Source organism: Podarcis gaigeae (genome assembly GCF_964106915.1).
Source record: "Podarcis gaigeae genome assembly, chromosome: 17".
NCBI classification, from domain to species: domain Eukaryota; kingdom Metazoa; phylum Chordata; class Lepidosauria; order Squamata; family Lacertidae; genus Podarcis; species Podarcis gaigeae.
Genome location: NC_139694.1, coordinates 36,033,364 through 36,058,207, shown reverse-complemented (window position 1 = coordinate 36,058,207; position 24,844 = coordinate 36,033,364). Strand labels below are relative to the sequence as shown.

The following is a 24,844-nucleotide window of genomic DNA, read 5'->3' as shown; positions in this document are numbered from 1 at the left end:
TAATGATTTCTGGAAGATGTTTATTGTAAAAAAAAACCAAAAAACATTTCTGGCAAAATGCTCGAAGGCTGCATCTTACGCTGATAGTGGCAGGCCAGGATTTTAAGTGGTTTGGCTGAGAATCATCATCTCCAAGAGGATTAAGAGTAAGTCCCCGTTACTTTGATGGGGCTTCACAACCCTGCTTGCCAAATTGCCCCTGGAAGGAGGGGGGAACAGGGGACAAAAAAGGAAGTTTGGGCATGAAGGTAAAGGACACCTTCCTTCAACGCTCCCCAGTATTTCATCTGATTCTAAACACTAATACAGCCTGCCTTTTCTCTGAAAAGCAGCATTTGCTAAGGCTGCTTCTTCAGGACTTGTGTGGTAGCGGCAGTCCTCAGGTTCTCTCACTGGCTCACTCTGAAAGACAAAGAAAGGAAGCACAATACTTTTGGTCTTCAAACATCTACTCACCTCTGGAAGAGATCGCCTCCTTGGGGGGGAAAACCACACAAGCAATTACACCCACCTTGCACTGCCCCGTCCCTTCATAGCAGAACTCAGTCAGGCTCTTTACCTTTCTGCAACCCTACTAATGATTTGAGGACTTTCTTCCAGGCTGCTTTGAGGTGGGGCACCATCAGTGCTTGTAGTAGCGGCATCAGTTTCTGAGTCAGCGGAGATGAGTTCTCAAGTGCCACTGTCCAATGCAGAGGGATACCAAAGCTACAAAGAGACATCCAGCAGGATTCTGTTCCTCTGAAGAGTAAGGAGCCTTCCATATCTCCCCTTCCCTGAGCTGCAATTCCAATTGCCACTGCACTGTGTGCCCCACTTCAATTAAATGTGTGCACCACATACTGACTTTCAACAGGAAAACCTAAGCTGGTCTGCAACAGTGCATGTGCCTTTTTAAAAGAAAAGAAAGGAAAATAATTTATTTATTGACGCGTTACAGCTTTTGGAAGCCTTCTAAGCATGAAGATATTAAAAATTCACAACCTAGTCTCAGGACAAATGCACCTTAGCATCTAACCAGCATGTTTTTAAAAACCGGATATTGAATCAGCTGGTGGGATCAGAGAGGGAATGTAACCCTTTTTCTGCTTCGTTTCTACTCATCCTGAGGAAAATCCCTTCTCCGAAGATGTTATTTGCATTTGGGGTGGGGTGGGGGAAGGTTTTCTCAGCTCCAACAGATGGGACTTCCTCTTCAGAACAGGATTTTTTCCCCCAGGACCACAGAAGGGGAGGAAAGGATTAAGTTCCTCTCCATGCCTGCCCCGATCCAATTGCTATCATATATTTACATACTGCTTTTCATCCTAGGGAAGCCTTGAAGTGGTGATCCCTTTAAACACACAATATACGCTAAAGTACAAGGAAACACCATAAATCAACCAGCAAGCAAAACAGTGCTAGGCCACAAAATAACTTCACGAGGGCCAAAAGCAAGCGCCCACAGTAGAGAATTAAAGGGTGCTCTCAGCAACACTACACCCCACACACACTTGGAGGGCTCGAAAAACACCAACAAGAAATTCAAAACTAAACTCAACAAGAACTGAGGGTGTTCTCACGAAAACTTACTATTTCAGTTCTCCCAGCTGATACCATCAATTTCCACTTCCTGAAACAGCAGAGTTTAAGGTCCTGTGGTCAGTGGGTTGAATTTTAAATGGAGTGATGGCCACTTACGACAATAGAGGAAACAAATCTTGTTACAGCCTACTCTCAGCCAGAGGCCCAAAGCTCTAGAACAGGATGGGGATGAGCCAACTATGCCCCATTCATTTTCTGGAATCACCCAGGTGTATATGGATCAGGTTCTGCAGCGTTCTAACAAACCACAGCTAAGAAATGTGTTCAGCTCTTGGGCTCGGGAAGAAAATGAGCTTCCCACCCTGGCTTTTGGTGAGAGGAATGGGAGAGTAGTGTCATCAAGTAGTAGCAATGCCCCTGCTTCCAGCTTAGAGCCAAAACGAAGCAGGTTCTAAAAGGTCTGGCAGAAGTTGTACTATTTTGGCTGCAGAATGAAAAGCAGTAGGGAAAGTAAACTTTATACACAAGAAGCAGAGATGGGTAAACTCTGTCCTGCTCCTGTAGGCTGAACCCACAAGAAGCCAGCACCCAAGACTGGAGGGGACACCGAAATAACCTCCACACACAAAAACTGCACAAGTCACAAGACTTTCTAGGCATTCTCAATGAAGCACTTCATGCAGCAATTTACAGAGAATGCTCTCTCTCTCTCTCATTGGATGGCAGCTGTCGATGTGGGGACATGAGAAAAACACTGGTTTTTATGAAGGCTACACCAGCTGGAGTAAAGTTTTAATAAACACTAAGTTTTGATGGGGGGGGGGGGGAGGGAAGCAGTTTTCAGATGGTGCCTCCATGTCACAGCAGATGCCACTGTTGATGTGTCTGTGTGCAAGTGTACTTGCATTACTTAATTAGTACTCATTCCACCCCCCACAGCCGAACTTCATTTTATTGGAAGGTTTGCCCCTCATATTTTAGAATGACCACATTAATATACGCACAAGACAGGAGCTCCAGAGAGGTACCCAAAGGGAAAGTCTTTTCTCAACTCCAGCCTTGAGGTAAACTCACTTCCGGATCCAGGGGTGCCCCTTCCACCTGCCAAATAAAGCCATGTTACAATTCTGGCTCAATACTCAATACCATGACTACCTTGTCAATGGAGCCTTGCCTGCTGAATTTTGATGTCTTGGGTTTAATCCACATTATTTTACAGGCATTCCATCTTCCTTCTTGAAGACAGGGTATTTTAATCCTCTACTCACAAAATGGGATCGGAGCAAAAGGTTGGCATCACCATGGTTTTAAAAGCAACCACAAGAAACCACTGCCTAACTAAGCCAATGGGCCACTGAAGCAACCTGGCTACACAATGATTGCACAAGTTTGATAATCTATAAGCATTCTCAATCAACAACTTGATGCAGCAATTTATAGAATGTTCTTTACTCTTGTACCATTAGCTCCTCTCACTACAACTGAAATGAGATGTATTTAAATCTGATTTGGTTTCAACAGATGCAGGTAAAGTGGCAGGCACCCATCAGCTTTCCACTATCACCAAACAAGTCCAGAGTGATTTCTTAAGATTTTGAAGTCACGACAATGTGTGCTTACCATTCCCATCAAAATACCTACAAGGTGTCACACACCAGCCCAGTTTTTTTCTTTCTTTCTGGGAATGGTTTTACTGTAATTTCAAAAATACTTACATTGAAACACAACCACCCACCCCACTCAAGACTTTTAGCTTTGTGGAGTTTGCTCCCTGCTCCATTTAAACAAAGCAAAGGAAGAAACCAGTTTATTGTGGTCAGAAAGCTCAGCCTCCCACTCACAAGATGCCAAAGTAGCATTGGTGGAGCTTGCCTACTAAAACAACCAGTTCGTATTTTGAAACAACTGGTAATTTTCTTTTTCCACTGTCATTTAATTACTCTCTTGATTTTTAATGTCTTAATTGTGTATTTTTATTGTTGTTAGATGTTAAACTGTACTCAAAATCATACTGACATGTGTGTTTATGAAGGGTGTATATAAATGGCTTAAAAAGCCAACAGTGGAAACTCTCTTGTATCTGTCTCAAAACTGTACCAAACTACTGGCTTTTGGTAGCTCCAGTAAATTATAAAGAAATAAAGAACAGAAAAAGCAGTGAAGCAGGAGGCACCACCAAGATCAGTAAGTGCTCAGCCAGCAGCAGCAACAACAGCAGTAGCAGCAGCAGCAGCAAACTCTTCCAGCAGGAAAGGACACCAAGAAGCCACAGCAAGAATCCCTTCCAATGAAGTATTGACTCTGTTCTGAAGCCCATGTATTTGTTGCCCCTGCCCTTTTCAGGGTCTCATAATAGTTCCCCGAGATTTCTCACAAAACAAGCCTTAACGTAAATGTGACAAAACGCAGGTTGGCTACGAAATACGGCCTATGCAGAGGTCTGTGTACCCTTGCACAGTCTGTGCAAAACACAGCTGCATTCTACATCTAGGACACACAATGCAAATACGCCCAATTTGCATATGCTCTTATTTCAATTGTGCAATGAATGTTTACACTGCATGACTAGTCTAGTTTTGCTAGCCACAAGGAAAGGCAAGAAGGCGTGCAAAGCACTTCAAGTCTTTGGGCCCACGATGAGATAGCAGCTTCTGAGATTTTAGTAGGTAAACTCTCCTCTCCCCAAAATATATATTCAGGCATATTGTCAATATTAAAACATGTTTCCCCCTTATTTTTTAAAATCAAAGCCTGGTATTTTCTGTAAGTCAAGGTGTACACCATACACCATTTGGGAGGTAAAGTGGTGGTGTCTTAACTCCCATGGAATCATGGCATAGAGCCCCACCTACACATTAGCTCAGTGGTTTTCACACACTGCTTTGGGACCCTTTTCTTATGTACCAGAGTGCAGACATTGGCAACAGCAGATAACCTGCCCTATTAAGACAGATTGGCCACTGTTACGGATATTCCTCTGTGATGTATAGTCAAACAAGGAGTGGTATCGAACAAAGTTTACTCAGAGTAAACATACTGAAATTAATGGGCAAACTTTGTTATCAATGGGTATGCTTTTTGGTAAAAGTCAAGCTGAATACCACCCAAGGGATGATAGCCCGTACTCATGGATGCATCCAGTTCAGGCTCCACAGGCCAGGCTGGTATCTTACATGCTCATCCCAGAATACCTCAACAGCAGAGGTTCTGTGGCACAGAAGCCAATATAGAAAGAATCCCAAACACAAGGCACAAAGTTTCAAACTGACAATATACAAAGCACCCAAATACAAATGCTTGTGGGATTTAGCCCACTGAACTAAGTACTGAAATTCCTCGGCATCTCCTCTCCAAGGTTTAACAAATACACAGCAGTTTAAAATATGTGCCATGTATTATGGCTTTAGACTGGGCATAGTTGAAGTGTTAAAACGTCAAGAACAAATTTCATTTTCAGAAGGGCATTTAATAGGCTCCGTGAAGCCAAAGAACTGAATACAGGAATTCCTTAACCACTTTTAGTACAATATCGAGTTACATGTGTGTCTTCCAGTTTAAAAAAAAATATAAACAAACGGTTTTTCAAGAACAACTTGCAAGTTCTGCAAGCTTCAGTTCTAGGTACATCATACAGTATAAATTCTGATTTCTGAAGATCAAACACACGTCTCCCTTTATAATCAAGGGGGTTTTGCCTTCCACCATACCCCTTGCTTGCTACACCATAGGACTTTTACAAAACTACAAGGTATTAATGCATTTATAAAAACAAGGAGGATCCTCACACCTTGCTCAGACTCTGGGGAATTATAGGTGAAGAATAGGTCAGAACCCCCATCTTGGTGTGTTAAAAGAAATCCAGGGGGTGGAGGTGGGGGAAAGCAATAAAAGTATGTATTCAAAAATGCTTAAACACACCTGTAAAAAAAAAGGCAAATTAAAATGTTTTCCTTCAGAAAGCTCTAACAGGCCATCCTGTAGCAGAAGCTGTTGGGCTGCTTGTGGTAAGACTACAAAAAGGGAAGATACAGGTAGAGAACTAAACAAGATTCAGCGAAGCTCCAAAAATCTTTATAAATACGGCCATTGGAAGGACGATCTTGATTCAGGAAGGATTTATGCTCGGTGCAAGCTGAGGACAAGAAGCAGGTACAAATCATAAAGTACACTGAAGAACATTGGTGCATGATGCTAACCTAGTCTCCCTCCTCCCAGCCCAGGGCAACTGTTTGCAGCCTTGGAGATGATGCAGGGTGGAAATCTGCCAGTAAATGAATATTTGCATACACCTTTTTTGTTTTTAAAAGGCCCTATTAGGAATGTGGAGGTTTAATTCCCATAAACTTACGGTTCGGAGAAAGTTTCCGTGTATAAAAGGCTGTAGTCATGGTTTTTATAGACTGGTTCAACAGTGTCCCTTAAAAAAAAAAAGTGTGTGGATGGGTTTAACTGTCCCATTTTTATTTTTTGCTTCACTCCAGCAACAGGCCAATTCTCCATACACAATTATGCTAGACTTGCTGATGAGGAAAGGAGTTCTGCTGACAAAGTTAGTCTGTGACGTGAGAGAACTAAGTCCTATGCTTTAGTAGCTATCCTGTTATCAGAAGCAGATGGTGCTTAGACATACACATACCTAGTTATCATAGTTGTCTCTGTAGGAGCTCCCAGAGTAACGGTCTCCATAGCCTCCTTGATTCCTTGAGGGGAAAAGCACAAAAAACTGATATGTCACTGCTGAGCTGCTGTTAAATGCTATACATTGAGTGAGATTCAATGTAGTATGAGCAGGCATCCATCCCCTCATGCAGTGGGGATTCTTCTTTGCTTCCTCCCGCCCATGGGAAAAAAAAATCTGATCTGGGGACCTGGAAGACCACCCAGAACTTATTTTGGGGCTGATGTCCCATTGTACAGGTGGGAATATTAAAATATCACTATAATGCCAAAATCACAAAAAGAACCTTTACGTGCAATACAGAATTGCTCATTTATAAACCTCATTCTTATTTAAGTGCTGTAGAGAAGGACCAATTTAGTAATAAGGCTATAAAAAACTAGGATCCATTTCTAGCTATACTAGTTTTTCCAAGATGTCTTTCCAATACTGTACCCAGTAAGCACCTATATGAATGCAAAATGGCAACTACTTCTTTGCTTTTTGCAGTTTTTGTAAAGCACTATGTACACAGATGGCATAGGTGATGGGCATAGATCTGCATCACAAAATGACCAGAATCACAGCACAAACCCAGAACGCGGTGGGAGCTATGGCCCTCTGAATGTTGATGTACAGTGGTGCCCCGCAAGACGAACACCTTGCAAGACGGAGAACCTGCTAGACGAAAGGGTTTTCCGTTTTGGAGGCGCTTCGCAAAACGAATTTCCCTATGGGCTTCCTTCGCAAGACGAAAGCCCATAGGGAAATCTCCGGGACAGCGGGGAAGCGCAGCGCGTCTTCCCCACTGTCCTCGGACCTCCTCCGAAGGAGGAGAAAAGCCCTTCTCCGCACCGCCAGCTTGGCAAGCGGTCTCCATAGGAACGCATTAATTGATTTTCAATGCATTCCTATGGGAAACCGTGCTTCGCAAGATGAAAAACTCGCAAGAAGAAAAAACTTGCGGAATGAATTAATTTCGTCTTGCGAGGCACCACTGTACTACAACTCCCAACTTCCTTGAAAATTGGCTGCGCTGGCTGAGGCTGATGGGAGTCCAGCAGCATAAAAAAGGCACCACTTTGGCTAAGTTGCCTTAGGGGCAAAGAGAAACCAGTTGGAAAGCAGGATTCCACTAGGGCAATATTGGCAAGTTGTCTGAAACTGCTGTTGTTCAGATTGTGATACAGACATTTTAAGCTGACAATGCATTGCATCAGCTCAAATTGCCTGCAGACAGCAAATGCACAAGCAGACGAAGCCTGAAAAAGTTCTGGGTGACCACGCTCTAAGGCTCCGTGTCTGGCTGCACCTTTGAGTAAGTCCCCTGGTTTGCGAGAGCTGCAGCAGTATGTGGGCTTGCTCAGCTGAGGCGTTGGAGGATTCACATCCCCGAGCTGAGCAGTTTAAGGAAATTGTGATGCACCTCTGGCTCGCATGAGCCAGAGAGGTATAGGGGCCTGGACTGGGCGATGTATCTCAGCAATGTTGAAAACCAGGCATCATCCCAGACTAGATTCCAGCCACCACGGCCCACCAAAATGAAACATAAGCCAATCACAATACATGAAGGAACAAGGGCATACAGCAGCACTGTAATTTGATATTCATTTAACATTAACAATTTCAATTACAGTAAGTCAAGTCTTTCTGGCAGACTCATACCCACCAACTGTGTTGTTATTTAGAAGAGAAACACAGGCATGGCAGGACTAGTCTTCCTTTCTACATGATAGGCTGTTGTTAGTAAAACAGCAATACCTGCAGCTTCCATGCCATAGCAGCACACAGCTGGCTAAGCCTATTTCTTAGTGCTAAAATAATCAGGAGCACTTCAACAGCTCTCTTTTGCTACCTCTAAGGAAAAGTTTAATGGTTCAGAAGGAACTCTCAAACTGTTATTCTAATACAGAACACAAAGGATCATGATCTCAACATCATATTTGTAGGTACCACAATCTGCTGCAACCAAGTATCTCTTAGGTGTATGTGCTGGTCTTACCTGCTGCCATAATAGTCTCTAGATCCACCATAGCCACCGCTTCTGTTATCATAACGGCCACCTCCATATCCTCCACCTCCTGCAGCAAAGACACGAATGTTTATCAAGCCTATTTGCTCCCACACCACTAAGCAGTTAGCACGGAAGGGCACATGCCACAGGAAAGCTCACCTCTGGAGAATCCACGTCCACGCCCTCTGCCTCCAGAAGAGCCACGGGAGGATTTTCCAGCCTGGTCCACTCTGATCTGACGCCCATCCACAGACTTGGGGAGAAGCAAGAGAACAAATCAGAGCCAGAGCTTTTAACAAGATGATGCTAATCTTCCAACCTGCTACCAAGGACGCAGGAGTCCAATATAATCAAAGCTTGGATTAAAAATATTTTTTAAAGCTGAATTCAGGAACACCAGTTTTGTGTATCTCACTGGTGCACCCCAACCAAACAGGACTGAACTTTCCACACAACTGACATCACTTATGACATCAGTTGAGAGTAACTTGGGAGTGAAATGGCCTCATGAGCCAAATGTGGATTCTGGGTTGACAAGCCAGAGGTTCCCCACCCCAGTTTAGAAGAGCATCATAATGTCGCTTTTAAAAAGGTGAATTAAGCAACCCTGGAGCTGTAATTCAGGACTAAAAATTATTACTGCTCACTGTGCAGCACACCCACCAAGATAATAGTAGGTAGTTACAACATTTTGCAATACAAGCATAACAGAAGATCACATCTAATAGCCCTCCATATTCTAGGAAGTTACAAAGAAAGTGGATGCAATAGAGAATAAGAAATGGCAAACAATCTCTGCGGGCGACACTTACCTCTCCATTCATGGCCCTCATGGCATCCTTGGCATCTTCAGGACGGCAATAGGTAATAAAACCAAAACCCCTGGACCGCTGAGTCTCCCTGTCTTTCACCACAACCACTGGAGAGAGAAAAAATTGTAACAGATTATTTTCCTGGCTCTTTTTCTACATGTAGATGACAGCCAGTGTCCCTTGCCAGGTCCCTTCTTTAGCCCCACTTCAGACTCAAATACTGCTTAGAAGGACATTATAACCACACAGGGACATCCGGGAAATAAGTTCCAAGAACTGGATGCTGAAGAATAAGAAAAACCCTGCTGTCTAGCTTACTGGGGAAACAAGATGCTGTTATTCATGAGCTCAGTTAATTTATTAACCAATCTCTCAATCACAAGAGCTTGCTTCCAGGAAACCTCAGACCAATACATCAAGGGTCTGTAGTATCAAAGCACAATCCCTCCCAACTAGACGTATTGATACCTTTGTATTTTTGAATACAATTAATCACTTTGAAAAGAAAGAAGATGCAGCCATATATCATTGGCATTCTTCATATGTAACTTATACATGCCCCTCATCCCATTTTGACAGCTATAAATAATAAGGACAACTTTGGATCAAGGTTTTATAAAATTCAGGCTATATTGAAACATTTTGCTAAAACAGGCTACCTCAACCTCGGTCCTCCAGATGTTTTCAGCCTACAACTGCCATGATCCCTAGCTAGCAGAACCAGTAGTCTGGGATGATGGGAAGTGTAGTCTCAAAACATCTGGAGGGGCGAGGTTGAGGAAGCACGTGGTAAAACATAGTAAAGGATGCTTTTATAACCTGCGGGGTAGGGGAAGGAAACAGGCTGACTTCATGGTTTTCTCACACATGTGCAAGAGTGTGCATAGAGTTGAGAAGAAGGGGTGAGGAAACTGAACAGGGCTGGGAAACCATTGTGAATATTTACAGAACTGTTTTAGAGAGGAATGGGGGAAAGGTTGGATGTGTTTGGTAATGACTAAAGCAAGCCATGGGACTGAATGGCAAGCCTGCAATTTCAGTTTAATTAGATTAATGTTGAAACAGATCAAATGAGCAAGCCATAGTATTGATTAATTACAACACAATTTGGAGAAAGCAAGATGCACATCATTATTAACACTATATATTACCAGGAGTATCACTTCAGACTGCAGATATTTATCAAGTGCTCTCTCATGTTAACAAAACCCCATTTATTCAATATGAACATGGTTGGACAGTCTTCATTTTGTACATTCAGAAAAAAGGATTTTACATGAATGAGCAGGCAAACCGCAGCTGTGATCTGAAGCGATACAGCACAGGAATTGCTAAATCAGGGGTAGGCAACCTAAGGCCCGTGGGCCGGATGTGGCCCAATCGCCTTCTAAATCTGGCCCACAGATGGTCCATGAATCAGTCTTTTTACATGAGTAGAATATGTCCTTTTATTTAAAATGCATCTCTGGGTTATTTGTGGGGCATAGGAATTCGTTCATCCCCCCCACCCCCATAATACAGTCTGGTCCACCACACGGTCTGAGGGACGGTGGACCAGCCCACGGCTGAAGGTTGCTCACCCCTGTGCTAAATCATTCTAGGTTGCTGACATTAACACAGGGGTGAGGAACCTATGATCTGCAGGCCAAATGTGGGCATTGAAGGCTCTCTATCAGGCCCCAGGGACTTTTCCAGGCCACACCCCTCATCAGCCCCACTCAACAAACTCTAAGCAGCTTTGTTTTCTGGAATGCATCCTTGAATTACAATGGTGGCTCTTGCTTGCCTCAACAAAGAATGGCGATTTTCTGCCTCAGCCAAAGAGTTATCATGCCTTGAATGAAAGATGTGACAAGTCTTTAACTTATCATAGTATAGTTGCTAGCATTGTGTGAGTGCATGCACTTGCAAACCCCAAAGCCCTACCAATTGGTTTCCTGGTGTGGAAACATTTAACAGATTCAGAACTTCTGTAATTACAGAATAAAATCAGGTGTGACACCCTTCCTCACCTTCTGCAATGTCTCCATAGGGTGAGAACAACTGCTCCAGATTCTGCTCATTGGTGTCAAAACTGAGCCCTCCAATGAAGAGTTTTCCTTCATCCGATGCCATTGTTTAAGTGATCTGTAGGGAAGAAATGTGTTTAGAGTTGGCAAACATAGGTGGGAATAAGGACAAAAGATAACAGGCTACACTAGCAATTTACAAGTAGCTGCTCACTGACAACTAACAGCCCGTTTTTATTTTCCAGGAAAAGATTATCATTATTCTTCATCTGTCAGCAAAACATCCAAGGTTTGTTGCTACTTCTGCTGGACGGGGGCAAATTAATATTCATTAAACCAATGAATAATCTGGTACAAAGCCAGGGTTCTTGTTAATCTGCTGTATGGTCATCACTCATGTATAGGTTGCCCATATTGACCAAGGTCACATCTTCCTTTTGTAGCTTATCTTCATTAGTTGCTTGACTTCCAGTAGCAGTCTCACTTCCAGGCCAGGAGCCTCTTAACTTTGTTTTACTATCTGTTTCCCACTGAACTGAGACCCATAATTATCTATTCCAACTGAGCATTGTAAACTTAACATGTTTACTTTCCCCTGCATGCCCTGAGGCAGAGACATTGAGAACCTGAAAAATTATTCTGTTTTTATTTGCAGCTATTTATCTGGAAGCAACAAACTGAAAAATCAATGTTGCTTATTTCCAGGCAACTATGCATGCTTACTCAGAAGTATTATTTCCAGTAGGTCTTACTCCCAAACAATTGTGCACAGAACTGCAGTCTTAACTGTAATCCTGTGCAAACTTATCTGGGAATAAGCATCACTAAAAACAATGTGACTTACTCTCAAATAAGCATGCAATAAAGCAATTTACAAGTAGGACTGCTAATGTTTTTTTGATGCTTCCTATCTTAATACCAGACAAAGTGTTCTTGTGCCATTACTTTTAATGTTACAAGTTTTTATATCTTGAGCCTTCTTCAGTAAAGGACAGTCTTAAGAGTGCATAAAAGTACATTTTACTGGACACAGAATGAGCGTAGCTGATACAGTTCTTCATTATTCTAGAGGCAATTAGATACAGGTGACTGGGCTTAGGTATAAGCAGGGAGGAGTTAACTAGCTACAAATGAGCAGTTAACTTGTTTTCCCAGTAATATAACTGTGTTAATCCCCAAACAAAGATGGAAGATGCTTATTTCCCCTACTCAAAGTGCCTATCTGAATTGCTCTCTCCAGAGCATCTGATAAACTATCAGTCATTGAGGTTTGGACATACTAAGGCAAAATGCTAATAAACACTTCTCAATTTTCATCAATGCCTGCTTCAGAAAAATGGAAGGTTAATTGAAGGAAGCATGCAGGCTATCTTTCTCAGATGTGAAAAGGAGGTGGCAGTGTTAAGCCACTTCCCTACTAGGGAGCCACCTTTCATACTATTTATGATTAACGTGATTAGGGTGAACACACACTTTGAAATAAGTTGGGGGTTTTTTTGGTATTTTTAATATTTTGTTGCAAGCCACCCAGAGTGGCTGGGGAAACCCAGCCAGATGAGCGGGATATAAATAAAATATTATATTATGGCAACCTCATTGTAACTAGTATTTTATGAGGGCTAATAGTTCAGCACGTTTTCTATTTTACAGGAAAATGAGTGTTTATCTGCTTGGATTAAGTCCTTAGCCGTACAGGTGGATCTTACTTTCAAGCTAAAAATATTTTAAGATCAGGCGTTCTCGAACCATCTTATGAAGCCTGGTATTGGCTCCACCCTGTGCAGCAACTACTAGAATTTTGTGGTCAATAATTTTGGTAACATGAGGCTGACGACCTGAGGCAGATTTCATCCATCAGGTGCGTATGGCAAGATCCTGCAATCTACTCAGCGCATCAATGGCTGGAACAAGTAATCGAAGGAAGGAAGGCAGGCAGGAACTAGTGAATGAGCGTTGCAGCGGCTCCCGACGGCTTATCAAGGCAGACGTGCAGAGAGAATGGGCTCCCATTCTTTGCCCCAACCAATCCACCCCTCCCCCCTGGTAAAATGGCCGCGAACACGTGGTCTGAGCAGAATGCGGGAAGGCGAGATCAGCGCGTCTCACGTTCTACGGACTGAGACCCCAGCAGGCATGCGCAAAGACTACCCCGCTGCTGTCCCGCGCTCCGCGAACAGCCTTCGCGCAGGCGCAGTAAGCCAAGGGCTCCTCCTCTCCCGCCCCCGCGTTAAACCTGCTGCTACAGCGGACTTGACCACGTCTAAGGCTCTCCATCCCCCTGGAACAATTTCGTCCCTTCCTGGTGGTCTTCAGCAACGCACCGCTCCTCACGAAGGAGACTGAGAGAGCGGCGTTTCAAACACAGGAGTGTGCGCAGAGGGGCCCTCTCGTTCTTTATGGGCACCCGCCGCCATTTTGTGGAGCGTCTCTCCCTTCAGCCTCCCCCGCCTCACACGGCGAAGAGGAGCCTTTCTTCCCCGTTACCCTCCCGGCTCCCCTCCCAATGCTCGATGCAGCGCCCCTCCTACGGCTTTCCTGCAGCGGCCTGGGCGCTTCCCCGGCGTCAAAGCACTCACCGAAGCCGGTCTCCGAGCAGGATGCGAAGAGAGCCGTTAGCCACTGAGGCAAGAGGGTATCGCGATGGCGCCGAGAGAGAGAGAGAGAGAGAGAGACGCAAGCGAGGAGAATGAAAGCGAGGCTGCGGTTAGGCCACGCCCGACACGCGGCTCCCGAGCCGGGATTGGCTGGGCGTGCGGAGGGCGGGGCCAAACCACAATGGCGACCACGCCACTCCCCCTCCTTCCCGCTCCCCCCAATTCATCTCCGAGGCCTCGTCGCCTCACGTGCGCCTGCGCGCCTGCCCCTCCCCTCCCCCACCTCCTCCCCTCTTTCAAAAGATAACCGACAAAAGCCGCGGCCTACTCGAGCTCGCCTCGCTTTATCCTGAGGAAGCGCGCCTAAGCAGGCCCGCCTTCGCCAGCAGCTCTTCATTCGGAAGGCGAGAAAAGGCCGCGGCCCAAACGGTGCGGGAAGGATGCCGAACTCTGGCCCTTGGCCCATTAGCTCCACGCTGCCTACCCGGGCCTGGCAGCGGCTCTCCAGGGTTTCAGGCAGGGAGTGTCGGATGAAGGGAGTGATGCTAATACAGCCAAGGTTTCACCCGCCGGACGTGTATGATGGCAGGTGTCTGCCTCGTGAGGCTCTTTCTCGAGGGTTTCGGGCCGCGTTGCTGTCCCAAGCCCACGTGGAGATGCTGCTTGGGGATGGAGGCTGGAGCCTTATCTAGCAAGGCAGACGCGGCGCCACCGAGCCAGGCCCTTCCCATAATGTGAGAGCGCCAAGAAAACAAAGGAAAAATCCGTGTTCCTCTGGTTGCTAGTTGATGGTGGCCAAGGTATAAATTAAGCCATCGCCCAGATTCCTCTCAAGTTTCCTACATTTTGACTTTTCAATAAAGGGTAGTTTGCTTAAGTTATGATTTTATAGGAATCTTGATCACTTAGAAGTAGAAAAATGTCTGTTCCCCTGAAAGGTGGCCCCTACTAAGACTTTCATTGCTCACATACAAGCTCTTTTAAGGAGCAATACGTGGTTTTGCTTTTTTAAGCGTGTAATCTTTGCGAAAACCAGTGTAAAAAAACAAAGGCTCTTAAAAATAACTTGCAAGTTTATGTACAGATATGGAAACAACCCAGATCCCTATTTTATGCGTACCCTTCTTTGTTATGGATACATGCTTGGAAACTAGGCATGTTACAGCACTCTTCAAATGGAATCCAAGACACTAAATCTTCCATGGAAGCATATTACTACACAATATGGAGAACAGGAGTGCATCTATCACAATAGGCAAGAACATGAGTGACATTTTGCTAGTTGTCCTAACTTTGCCATGGGTGGTTTATCAGATGAAGCAACATCCAGCACTCCCAGTGTTAAAAGATATATAAACTGGGTGCCAAATGGCTCCTTCTACCAAGGTTGCAGTTGCCAAAATGAAATGTCCAGTTGGCATTTTTGGACGAGATGTGAGCTAAGTTGAGCTATGAGAACAGGCACTATCCAGGGACAATCCACATACATATTGGCCTTAATGGTGACTGCTCTGGCTTAAAATGCACAGAAAAAGCATTATGGTTCCCAAAATTCATTCCGATTGTGCAAAACAAATGTAACTGAGAATTCCACACGAATAGCCTATTAGTGTGTGAAAACAGTCCACATCCAAGGATTCCCAGACATGCCCCTCCAGATGGTGAAAACATCAGGTACCATCCTTGCGCCCGGACATCTTCACTTGGTCTCAAGTGGTCAAGAGAGGTGCAAAATGCACCTGGTGCCTAGCTGATTTTGCACCCAGAGTGATTTAGACTTGTATTTTTTCCCATTCAACAATTACCTTCCCATGTCAGATTTCACGTGTTGCAATAGGACTCTATAGAGATAAAGCAAATCTGAAGGCAGAACTTGTGCAATGCGGCAAAACAATTTACATTCTGGTGCAAGGTAAACAAGTTCCTAATGGAAGGCAAACATTGCTTCTACTTGCATTATGAAACCTCACACACAGGGATTGCCCATTTCAGACCTTTTATTCCCTTCAAAATGAACCACCTATGCTTGCCCCTTTACAAACCTGCTACAGCACTCTCTGCAGGTTACTAGGACCAGTAATAGATAGAACCTAGCTACCACCCAAAGCGTAAGTACATAGAAATTATAACTCACTAGAAAAGCAGAGGCAACTGTCTTGTATTATCTGAAGCAAAAAACTTGGGAACAGCTACCCCTTTTGATTTGAATTTCTAATGGACAAGAAAGTCTGGAAATAGGATGTTCTAGCCTTAGTAGCTATATGTAGTTTTATGAGGGGAGGTGCTTATTTGCCCAAGTGTACTTTGGTTGACAAGTCCCTCAACATTCCATTTACCTGTGGATCTTAATTTAGGAGTGACTGATGTTATGTATTCTGATCACTAAATAAATTCAGAAATAGAAATCATGCACAAAGCTAGTTAATCCAAGTCATATGAGGGTTCCTGTCTTTTCCACTGAGGCATGTTCTGCATTTCTTATAAAACATTTTTTTGAGGTATGGTAAAATACCTATCAAATATACTCATTAAGTCCACACACTTGTAATCCTTTGCCTACTTGTCTGATGTGCAAGGAGTTGAAAGTCAATGCACCCTTCTTTAATGTTAACCAGCTGCTTACCCTGTAAGGTTCTATACGTGTTAAGATGGTGATGTGCTGAAGAATGCAAGCTGAACACTTAAGTCAGTTACTGTTTCATTTTTATTAGAAGCCATGGTTTAACATATTTGGAATTCAAAGCACATGAATAGTTGTTTTAAGTAGTATTTAAATTTTACATCACTTGGTGTTAAGGTTTCAGACACTCTTCCACTTATATGTCTCATTAAAAGATTTTAGCTCAAGCGCTGCACAAGCCTACCTCAAAACACACTATATATAGCTAGCATTCATATTTTACAAATTAAATTAAACATTTCAGAAAGTGCTGTAATACATGATTGAGCACCCACAATTCTTTAAATTCAGTTCACTTTTGAGCACTTTCCACTTCTTAGCCAGCCGGCCTCCTCATAAACACTCATATTCCAACAGTATTGAATGCACGGCCCGTAGTAATCTACTTGCTCCACTGCTGCCAGCTGATAGGTTCATTCCAGTAATGACACTTAACCTAATACGGAATGCAAGAAGACAAATTAGCACACAGAACTCACCGATTTAATGTGCTAAGTCAGTTAATACTCTTACAGGAGTTTGTGCCAAGGCCTTTTAACATAAATCCCACCTAAACTCAAACCAATTGAGCTTATTGCTCCTGCTCCCTTCAGATAAATCTAATTTAATGGGTTTTTAAAAATAAACAAACAAACCTGTCTGAACGGCTGAACAAGTCTCTGCAAGAGGCATCTTCCTCTTGTCCACTTAATACCCAGTAACTATAGGGACCCTGCAAGAAAAGAATTGGTCAGTCATTATAGAAGGGCACCTAGATATGAAACAGCCATATATGAGCATTGAGGCATGAAGTTCCTGGTTTTGAAGAAAGAAACTAACTGCTTATTAAAGTTAGAAAATTTAAATGGTTACTTCTGTGGCATCCAAATCAGTAAGTTTGTCACAAGTTTATCATGCACAAGGTATGGGCCACGCTACTTTCATCAAGTGCTGCAAGAAAAAAGTGACCATAGCTATTCGCTGCCATCACTTCTTGCACAAGCAGAACACTAAGCAATATAGTTGTACTGTGTGTGACTAATTGTACTGTGTGTGACTAATGAAGTACCAATTCACTAGTAACATGCTTCTGACCCTCTCCAATGGAAGTTTGATCTCCTATTTACTTTTGCATAGCCAAAATCAATTTGTACCATAGCCACAGTTTAATGGCACAGCAACACATAGCCATGCTTAAACTACTGAATATGAAAGCAAAGGTTTTCCTCTAAGAAAAATATATATATTTACTTTGATGTGCGAGAAACTGTTTACTTCGTAGTTCAAGTTCAGGATCCAAAGAGTAGTCCCTGTTCCATTCCATCACTTCTTTCAAGATCGTGTGGCCAACACTTTTTCAGGATAGAATAGCCACCATCATCTCTTCTAACCTGTCAAAAACAAGGCAGTGTCACTCAAAACAAGTTCATTCAAATTCTCATTGTATTCAGATTATACATGTCTAACAGGATATTCCAAGCCTAGGTGATGCTGTTCACCTAGCCCTTGGGAGATTCCCCCAAGTTATTAAGTTCAGATTTTTCTCCCACTTTTAGTTTCTTGTCCAAAAGCCGCCATATGCACTAAGAATTGGAAATGTTTTAAGTGGAAATAGAAGCCTCCCACACCCAAACAATGTTGCAATCGGAAGTCTTCCCAATTAACGAGTCCAAGGTCAGCACAAGGCACAATTACAAGATATTGGACAAAACAGCAAATGCAGCTGGATGAACCCAAGTACTGTTTGGCCAACTACCTTCCCTCTAAGTTTTTGAAAGCAAATCTCAAGTCGCAACAGCCAGATAGGCCCTCCCACCCCAGATAAAAAAAGGAGCAGATTCAGTCCAAGTTCTTGTGGGGTCTGAGGAGACCCCAAACTTGCCCAGTACGTTTGTCAAAGAAATAAGAATCATTGGTTTGCTGTAGCCACAAGAATGGAGCTCTGTGGGAGGGAAGATGCAGACATGAGCAAAAAAGTTACCTCGAAATACAGGACTATTTCCACAAATGAACTAGCCAAGAGCAGCTTTCGTCTCACATGGATCGCACTGAAGGAGGCACAACACACTTCGGGGTCTCCAAGGACACTGGCTTCCACACGCTAGCAGAGAATTCTCACAGTGTAAGAACAGGACAGAGCTAACTACAGGTAGGCCCATCTAGGCCCAATATCAGTTCAGCCTTAACCCTGAACAAAGCCTCAAGGCCCCCCAGTTTCAAAAACTTCCTTCTCCACCAGCTCATCTGACAGCTGAAATTTTCCAGTTGTAGTAGGACACATTATCCTACTTTAGCATTTGTGTAAGGAGGCAGGTCCTTCCCAAGTCTTCCTCTCTAGCAACAGCAATACTGTGTACTACTATTGTAGCAAGGAGAACCAACCCATTCTAAGTTATAACACTGAACTTAAATGTTTAAACATAGGGCACATGTTTCATCACACGTGTTTTGGCTTGGCACCCTGTATTTTGGTCCCTCTGTAGTAGTGACTCCCAAACCAAAAATAATGATTTGCCTTCACTAAAGGCTCAGCTAAATAATTCACTGTTTGAAGACTAAGAAAGAAAGCCCAAGATTTGCAGGTAACACTGTACTGAACTCCACTGGGATCCTTGTTTGAAACACAAGACTCCACAGGTATTTTACCGCCACCAGCCACTACCCAGATTCATTTCCCCAGGATAGCACTGGCACAGTTATAAACATTCTAGGGAATCATGTGTTGGTTTATGCAATTAGGGTAATATATATCATTTAGATACAAAGTTATTCAGATACAACATGACTAACAAGATGCTACAGTTAAAGCTTAAAGTCATGCTAAAATATCCTATAGCCAGTTTAAGAAGCAGACAGATGTTTCCACTTCCCCATGTTGAAGATTTCCTGTTTCCACCATTTCACACCAACCGCTTAAGTATTAGTGTATATCAAATTTATTACTTGGGTACCAACCCCGGGATTTACCTAGGTGAGGCCCAACATGCTTTTGCTTCCTTGTCACTAAGCTATCAAAGTTGTGCGGTGCAATGTGATGTCAAACGTCAAGAGCAGAGAATTGTTTCAGATGGGATTTTAATGGGCTTCGTAAAGCCAAAAACTCAGTACAGGAACTTCCTTATCCACTTCAAATACAATGTCAATTGAATTATGCACGTTTCTTCCAGTAAAAAAAGGACAATATAAACAAACATTTTCAAGAACCTCTCAAAGCGTTCAGTTTTGATTTCTGGATTTACTTTTTACAGTAAAATAGCTTTTTACTAAACCAGCGTGAATCATTTAATTCTTTTACTAATACCAAGGTGGTTTGCATTTGTTGCCCTCCCTTACTATGCTAAGAGTTGAACTCAAGTGCATTGCACTATTTCAAAAAAAAAAAAGGTTTGCTCAGTTTCCAGCTGTTTAAAGTTGTAGGGCCCCATGTGTCACGTTAAAAGAAACCTTGGATTGAGAAAGCAAGACAAATAAAACCGATTTCAAAATTGCTTAAAAACCACTCTTGAAAAAACCAACTCTTGAGCAAAGTCTAAACAGGCCATCTTGTAGAGGAAGCTTTCGGGCTGCATGTGACAAAAGCTATATGGGGGAAGATACAAGTAGGTAACTAAACAAGATTCAGCGAAGCTCCAAAAATCTTTATAAATACGGCCATTGGAAGGACGATCTTGATTCAGGAAGGATTTTTACTCGGTGTGAGCTGAGGACAAGAAGCAGGTACAATCATAAAGGCACAAGCATATGGACATGTTGCAGCAATTCACCACTCCTAGACTTTTTTAGATTAGTGATGCTAGGAATCTCAGGCCCTCCCCCAGTTAGCACTCTGACAACTTTGCAATTTGAATTTAAGAGTTCTTTAAGGTCCAACATGCACTTAAAAGTTATTTACCAGTAATGTGAACTGAAGGCTGCAATGTTTTAGATCTGAGCAAATGGCAGATAAACAAAAAAGAAAAGAAACATCTTTGATACTGACAACTCAGTAGGGAGCTGTAGTTACTGCTGTTACTCAGTGTGAAGTCGGAACACTGATAGTTCACAAGCGTTTTGGCAAGACAGCATTTTCACTCCCTTCCCAAAATGCACTTACCTCAGTTGTCATAGTTGTCTCTGTAAGAGCCTCCTGAAGAGTAGCGATCGTTATAACCTCCCTGACTTCTGAAAACAAAGCATTTGTGTTTTATATCTGCTCACCTAAAACTGAACATTAATGATGCTCTTGCACATCAGCACAATTACCTGCCGTAGTCCCGGGAACCGCTGTAGCCTCCACTTCTGTTGTCGTATCGCCCACCATAGCTTCTGTCTCCACCACCTCCAAGGAAGAAAAAAAAAAATTCAGTGACAGCTAAGCCACCAGCAACCCCACCCACTTCATTACCCCAATGCATGCAAATGTTTGTTTCAATCTCCTTATACTCACCTCTGGAATAACCACGGCCTCGCCCCCTGCCTCCAAAGTAGCCACCTCTAGATCCACGGGAAGACTTCCCTGCGTGATCAACTCTTATCTGGCGCCCATCTACAGACTGATAATGAACAAGTACTTTAATTATGACCATTGCTTGTTTAACTAGCTGATCAAATGAAGCAACTGTTTACATGAATTTTCATATGCACATAACCAATTGTTAATAAAACATGACTCTTCACCAAGTACTATTGCTCTTATTAAGATACTGTAGAGTTCAGTAGATTTATTTCTAAATTGAGTTCTGAAGTTCTCCACCTGTGTAGGTTTGGGTATCTGCCACTTGCATTACAAAAGATCTACAAGCAAAAGCAGCTATTCTGGAACTTGCACTTCACACACACCAAATTGAACCACTTAAAAAATAACTTCCCAAAGATAAGCCAATATTCTGAAAAACCTCTGGTAGCCTTAAGAAATGGAATCACAGAAAGCAGTCCTGCTGAGATTCCTGTTGGGTGCAAACCCTGTAAAGGTGGGTGGTAATCTAATCAAGAGTGGCTGGGGAACCTTAGCCAGATGGCCTGGGTTTAAATAATAAACATTACTACTACTACTACTACTACTACTAGTATCTGAAAGTAAGAAGGGTAGTGGAAATGTGAACTAGCAATGCCACTCAATGAGCTTTCAATACATCTGGAAGAATGCAGGATCCAGCTTCCCAAGAAGAGCCGGATCCCAGGCAGTATGGCCAATAGTCAAATGTTGATAGAAGCAAAATCCAGCAATATCTGGAGGACCACAGGTTCATTGTCTGTGCCTGTTACCAATGTAGCTGTCTCTCACCAGTTTATGACATTAAAAACTGCTCACACTGACACTAAATCAGAAGCATCATCACCACATGTGCTTTTAGGTAACGCGCATACACTGCAACAGCTCCCTACTATTGGGTTGACACTTGCAAGCAAGAAAAGGCCATTTTCTAATATAGTTTAATTAAGGGCATTTCACAAAAATTTAAATCAAAGCAGTATGGTTTCTAGGAAACTTTTTTTGTTTCATTGTATTTTAAACCGTATTTTAAATTGGTTTCCCCATTACATTTTTATTGTAATTTTACTGGTGTTAATTGCCCTGAGCCTGGCTCTGGCTGGGGAATAAAAGCTATTATTATTATTGTTGTTGTTATTATTATTTAATTAAAGCAGCCAGGACACAGTAGAACAGACAACAGATCACACCACAAAGAAGTACTCACCTCTCCATTCATGGCTCTCATGGCATCTGATGCATGTTCAGGATTGGCAAAGGTGATAAAGCCAAAGCCCCTTGATCTCTGGGTCTCTTTATCCTTGATCACAACAACTAGGAACAGAAAACAAAAGTAGCTAAAGTTATCCAATTTTATGTTGATCCCAGGGGAAAACTCCACCCCCAACACCACACTTGCTTACCTTCAGAAATGGGTCCAAAAGAGCTGAAATGCTGCTCCAGGCCTTGCTCATCTGTGTCAAAATTCAGACCCCCAACAAACAGCTTTCCTTCTTCAGAAGACATAATGGTGGTAGGGAGGAGTCTGAAGAAGAGAAACGTGCACAACTGTGGATCAGAGGTCTAATACTGGAATAATTCCATTACGATAATTTGAAGAACCACCAATGCTTATTGCAGAGCAAGTTAGCAAAATCCAGCTGCAAACAACCTGTCGCAGTCCGTGAGGGAGAAGTTAAAACCCCCAACCCTCCAGAAACACTAGACACCGTTAAGCACCAGTCCCAATATTTTCGGTACTCTTGCTCTGTTCACTCAATTCATCCAAGTGTGGCTTAATCCCCCCCCTTAGAAGTCACCCTGCATGTGGTGCCACAACACTAAGAAAACCTGTTGCAGGTTTTATAACGCATGCTGTCCCCATCTCTTCCACCCACCCCAATCCTCGCCTAGCCAAGCTCCATGTGGTTGCGCATTACTTCCAATTAGAAAAGGAAAGCTTCTCAGGGCCGTGCTAATACGTCCCCGCCCTTCGCGTCACAGCAGCAGTTGCTAAATCTGACCCACTTCCAGCGCCTACAAGCTTCGAGTTCAGGGCTGCTGTTCGGCTTTTGTTTTTTGTTTTTTTAATAAATAAATAAATAAATAAATAAAGAGGAGCACGCCTTAAGCCACACCCCCGCCTCAGTTTCTATTTCAACTGCATGTTCCTCCTCAGCGGAAGGCGAGAGGTGGGGGGTGGCGCGAAGGCGAAGGAAACGGCGCTTCCCCCTCCCCGCCTCGAGGCCGCCCTCCATTTCCCCGCCTCGAGCGCCATCTTGTTCACCCCCAGCTTAAAGAGGGGCAATCCGGACGACCAAAGATGGCGGCAGGCGACGAAGGCCGCTGCATGGCCTCGCCAGTGCGCCCCGCGCGCCCGCCGGGACCCCCTCCGCCATTTCCTTGCTCTGCTTCTTCTCATGCCCGCTCCGCCCCCCCCCCCGGTTCCAAAACCAAAGCGCGCACGCGCGCCACGCCAGACCGCTGTTTTCTCTCTTTCGCGGCGCGAGGGGAACCGGGCTCCTCCGCCGCATGCGCACATCATCAGCATTCGGAACGCGGCTTCGAACGCGCGTGCGCTTTGGCGCCGCGGCCCCCACTGCCACCCCCTCACGTCGTCGCTACCGAGGAAGGGCCACCGTTACCTCGCTACTGATGTACTTTTTTGAACGGAAGCGTCGGAAACAACCCGCCCCCGCACCGCGCATTTCACCGACAACAAAGGGAGCCCGAAAGACCGCCCCCCCCCCGACTTACCGAAGAGAAGCTTCCTGGGCTCAAGCAGCTGAAAATGCGGCCGAGGCACCGCCCGCGCTTCGCTTATATAGCGTCCCGCCCACCGCGACCAATCACGTGACGGACGCCGCGCCTTCCTAGGGTTAAGTGCGCAAACTACGCATGCGCTTACTACGCACGACCGTTACGCCTGTGGTACGAGAGAGGTCGCTCCGACATCCGGGGATCCGTTCAACTTTTTCCCTCCAAAAAGAGATGTGCTACAGCATCCGGGGCCTTTGTTCACTAGCGCGAGGCTTCCGCCTCCCTCTCCATTCCACATAATAGAGACCTGCACTTCCGGTTCTGACTGGATTGTAGGGCGGGGGAGCGACTGCTTAATTGAGGCCGTGCTTTGCGAAATAGTCATTCTTGTTCCCTCCATTTCTGAAGGAAGGCTTTTTTTACGGGCAGGGCGGGAGAAGGGCCAGAAGGAAGACGAAGAGCGCCGACCGTTAAGGGCGGGACGTTTGACTCGCCCGGTTTTTTTGAAGCAAGGCGGGTTTTGTGGTGCCTTGAAAGACAAACTGAGGAAATAATGTGGGACCCTAAACAGGTTTCTTGCGGCCCAGGCCTCCGTGGACAATATTACTGTTATCGGGAAATGTTTAATGTTTGACGTTTTACGATGTTTTTATGTCCTGGAAGCCTCCAGAGTGGCTGGGGAAACCCAGCCAGATGAGCGGGGAATAAATGATTAAAAAAATATTATTATTATTATTATTATTATTATTATTATTATTATTCCCAAGTTTGCGGGGGCTGCTTCGCAGGGCTGAGGGGACGCGAAGGGCGAGGCGCACGTTCCGACGTTAGTGAAGCCGAATGACGCGCGTCACGCGCTGGTAGCCCGCCTTCCACCTTCGCAACCCCTTTGCTCCGAGGAGGCTTGAGACGCTTCCCCCGCGGGCTTCTGAATACCTCCGTTCCCAAGGCCAGCAGCACCCTTCTGCATATGTGGACGTAGGCCAGACGGTACCGTCTGTACTTAAAATTAAAAAGCCATGGATAAAGAACGCGATTCCAGAAATTGCAATACTCGGGAGCACCGAATCACCCGCCGTCAACAGCTTGTTCTCTATTCCGTGGACATGTTAGCTGTTCGTTATAAAGATAATTTCTTAACTATTGCTTTCGGGAGCAAATTCCTACATATTTCTAGCTTTTCCCCACGACATTAAATTAAATGGACCACTTACAAATGGGACCCACATAGCTCATAACTACTGAGATTCATAACCTCGTGCATCATAACCTCAAGAAAGCATTACCAACATTTTCATTACTAACGCACGAAACCTGATACTATGTGATTTATGACATTGCCTTTTAAAAGAGGCTGTTGCCATG

General features: G+C 44.0%; 2 protein-coding genes across 13 annotated transcripts; both read right to left on the bottom strand.

Annotated features, from left to right (window-relative positions):
- On the bottom strand, positions 1-13,880 carry LOC310835191 (cold-inducible RNA-binding protein-like). 8 transcript variants are annotated; one of them, XR_014559412.1, is made up of 8 exons: positions 13,593-13,759; positions 11,020-11,134; positions 9,008-9,114; positions 8,355-8,448; positions 8,184-8,262; positions 6,161-6,224; positions 512-2,625; positions 1-402 (listed from the first exon to the last, which is right to left on the bottom strand). XR_014559412.1 is itself a non-coding variant. In XM_083720000.1 (7 exons), exons 2-6 carry the CDS (start codon positions 11,120-11,122, stop codon positions 6,161-6,163), a joined length of 447 nt encoding a protein of 148 aa, XP_083576126.1. In that variant the 5' UTR covers positions 11,123-11,134; positions 13,593-13,759; the 3' UTR covers positions 1-402. The 8 variants fall into 8 exon arrangements, 2 of the variants coding, with proteins under 2 accessions (XP_083576126.1, XP_083576125.1); XR_014559413.1 differs by having other exon boundaries at positions 560-2,625; XR_014559414.1 differs by having other exon boundaries at positions 2,529-2,625.
- Positions 13,881-16,296: 2,416 nt separating this feature from the next.
- LOC310835162 (RNA-binding protein 3-like) lies at positions 16,297-23,721 on the bottom strand. 5 transcript variants are annotated; one of them, XR_014559404.1, is made up of 9 exons: positions 23,477-23,712; positions 22,144-22,265; positions 21,948-22,054; positions 20,696-20,801; positions 20,512-20,587; positions 20,363-20,430; positions 17,521-17,660; positions 16,926-17,002; positions 16,297-16,726 (listed from the first exon to the last, which is right to left on the bottom strand). XR_014559404.1 is itself a non-coding variant. In XM_083719959.1 (7 exons), exons 2-6 carry the CDS (start codon positions 22,244-22,246, stop codon positions 20,364-20,366), a joined length of 459 nt encoding a protein of 152 aa, XP_083576085.1. In that variant the 5' UTR covers positions 22,247-22,265; positions 23,477-23,721; the 3' UTR covers positions 19,328-19,969; position 20,363. The 5 variants fall into 5 exon arrangements, 3 of the variants coding, with proteins under 3 accessions (XP_083576085.1, XP_083576086.1, XP_083576084.1); XR_014559405.1 differs by having other exon boundaries at positions 20,363-20,427; XM_083719959.1 differs by lacking the exons at positions 16,297-16,726; positions 16,926-17,002; positions 17,521-17,660 and adding an exon at positions 19,328-19,969 and having other exon boundaries at positions 23,477-23,721.
- Positions 23,722-24,844: the final 1,123 nt, after the last annotated feature.

What these genes read in the sequence shown, in the direction of transcription:
- LOC310835191 (XM_083719999.1), bottom strand. Translation starts at nt 11,122, where the DNA reads ATGGCATCGGATGAAGGAAAACTCTTCATTGGAGGGCTCAGTTTTGAC. An exon ending in CTATGGAGACATTGCAGAAG is followed by an intron (nt 9,115 to 11,019) that starts GTGAGGAAGGGT and finishes TTCTCTCTCCAG; the next exon opens with TGGTTGTGGTGAAAGACAGG. An exon ending in AGAGACTATTATGGCAGCAG is followed by an intron (nt 6,225 to 8,183) that starts GTAAGACCAGCA and finishes TTTCCCCTCAAG; the next exon opens with GAATCAAGGAGGCTATGGAG.
- LOC310835162 (XM_083719958.1), bottom strand. Translation starts at nt 23,071, where the DNA reads ATGCAGCGGCCTTCGTCGCCTGCCGCCATCTTTGGTCGTCCGGATTGC. An exon ending in TGCCCCTCTTTAAGCTGGGG is followed by an intron (nt 22,266 to 23,006) that starts GTGAACAAGATG and finishes TCTCTTCTTCAG; the next exon opens with ACTCCTCCCTACCACCATTA. An exon ending in AGGCCGTGGTTATTCCAGAG is followed by an intron (nt 20,588 to 20,695) that starts GTGAGTATAAGG and finishes TCTTCCTTGGAG; the next exon opens with GTGGTGGAGACAGAAGCTAT.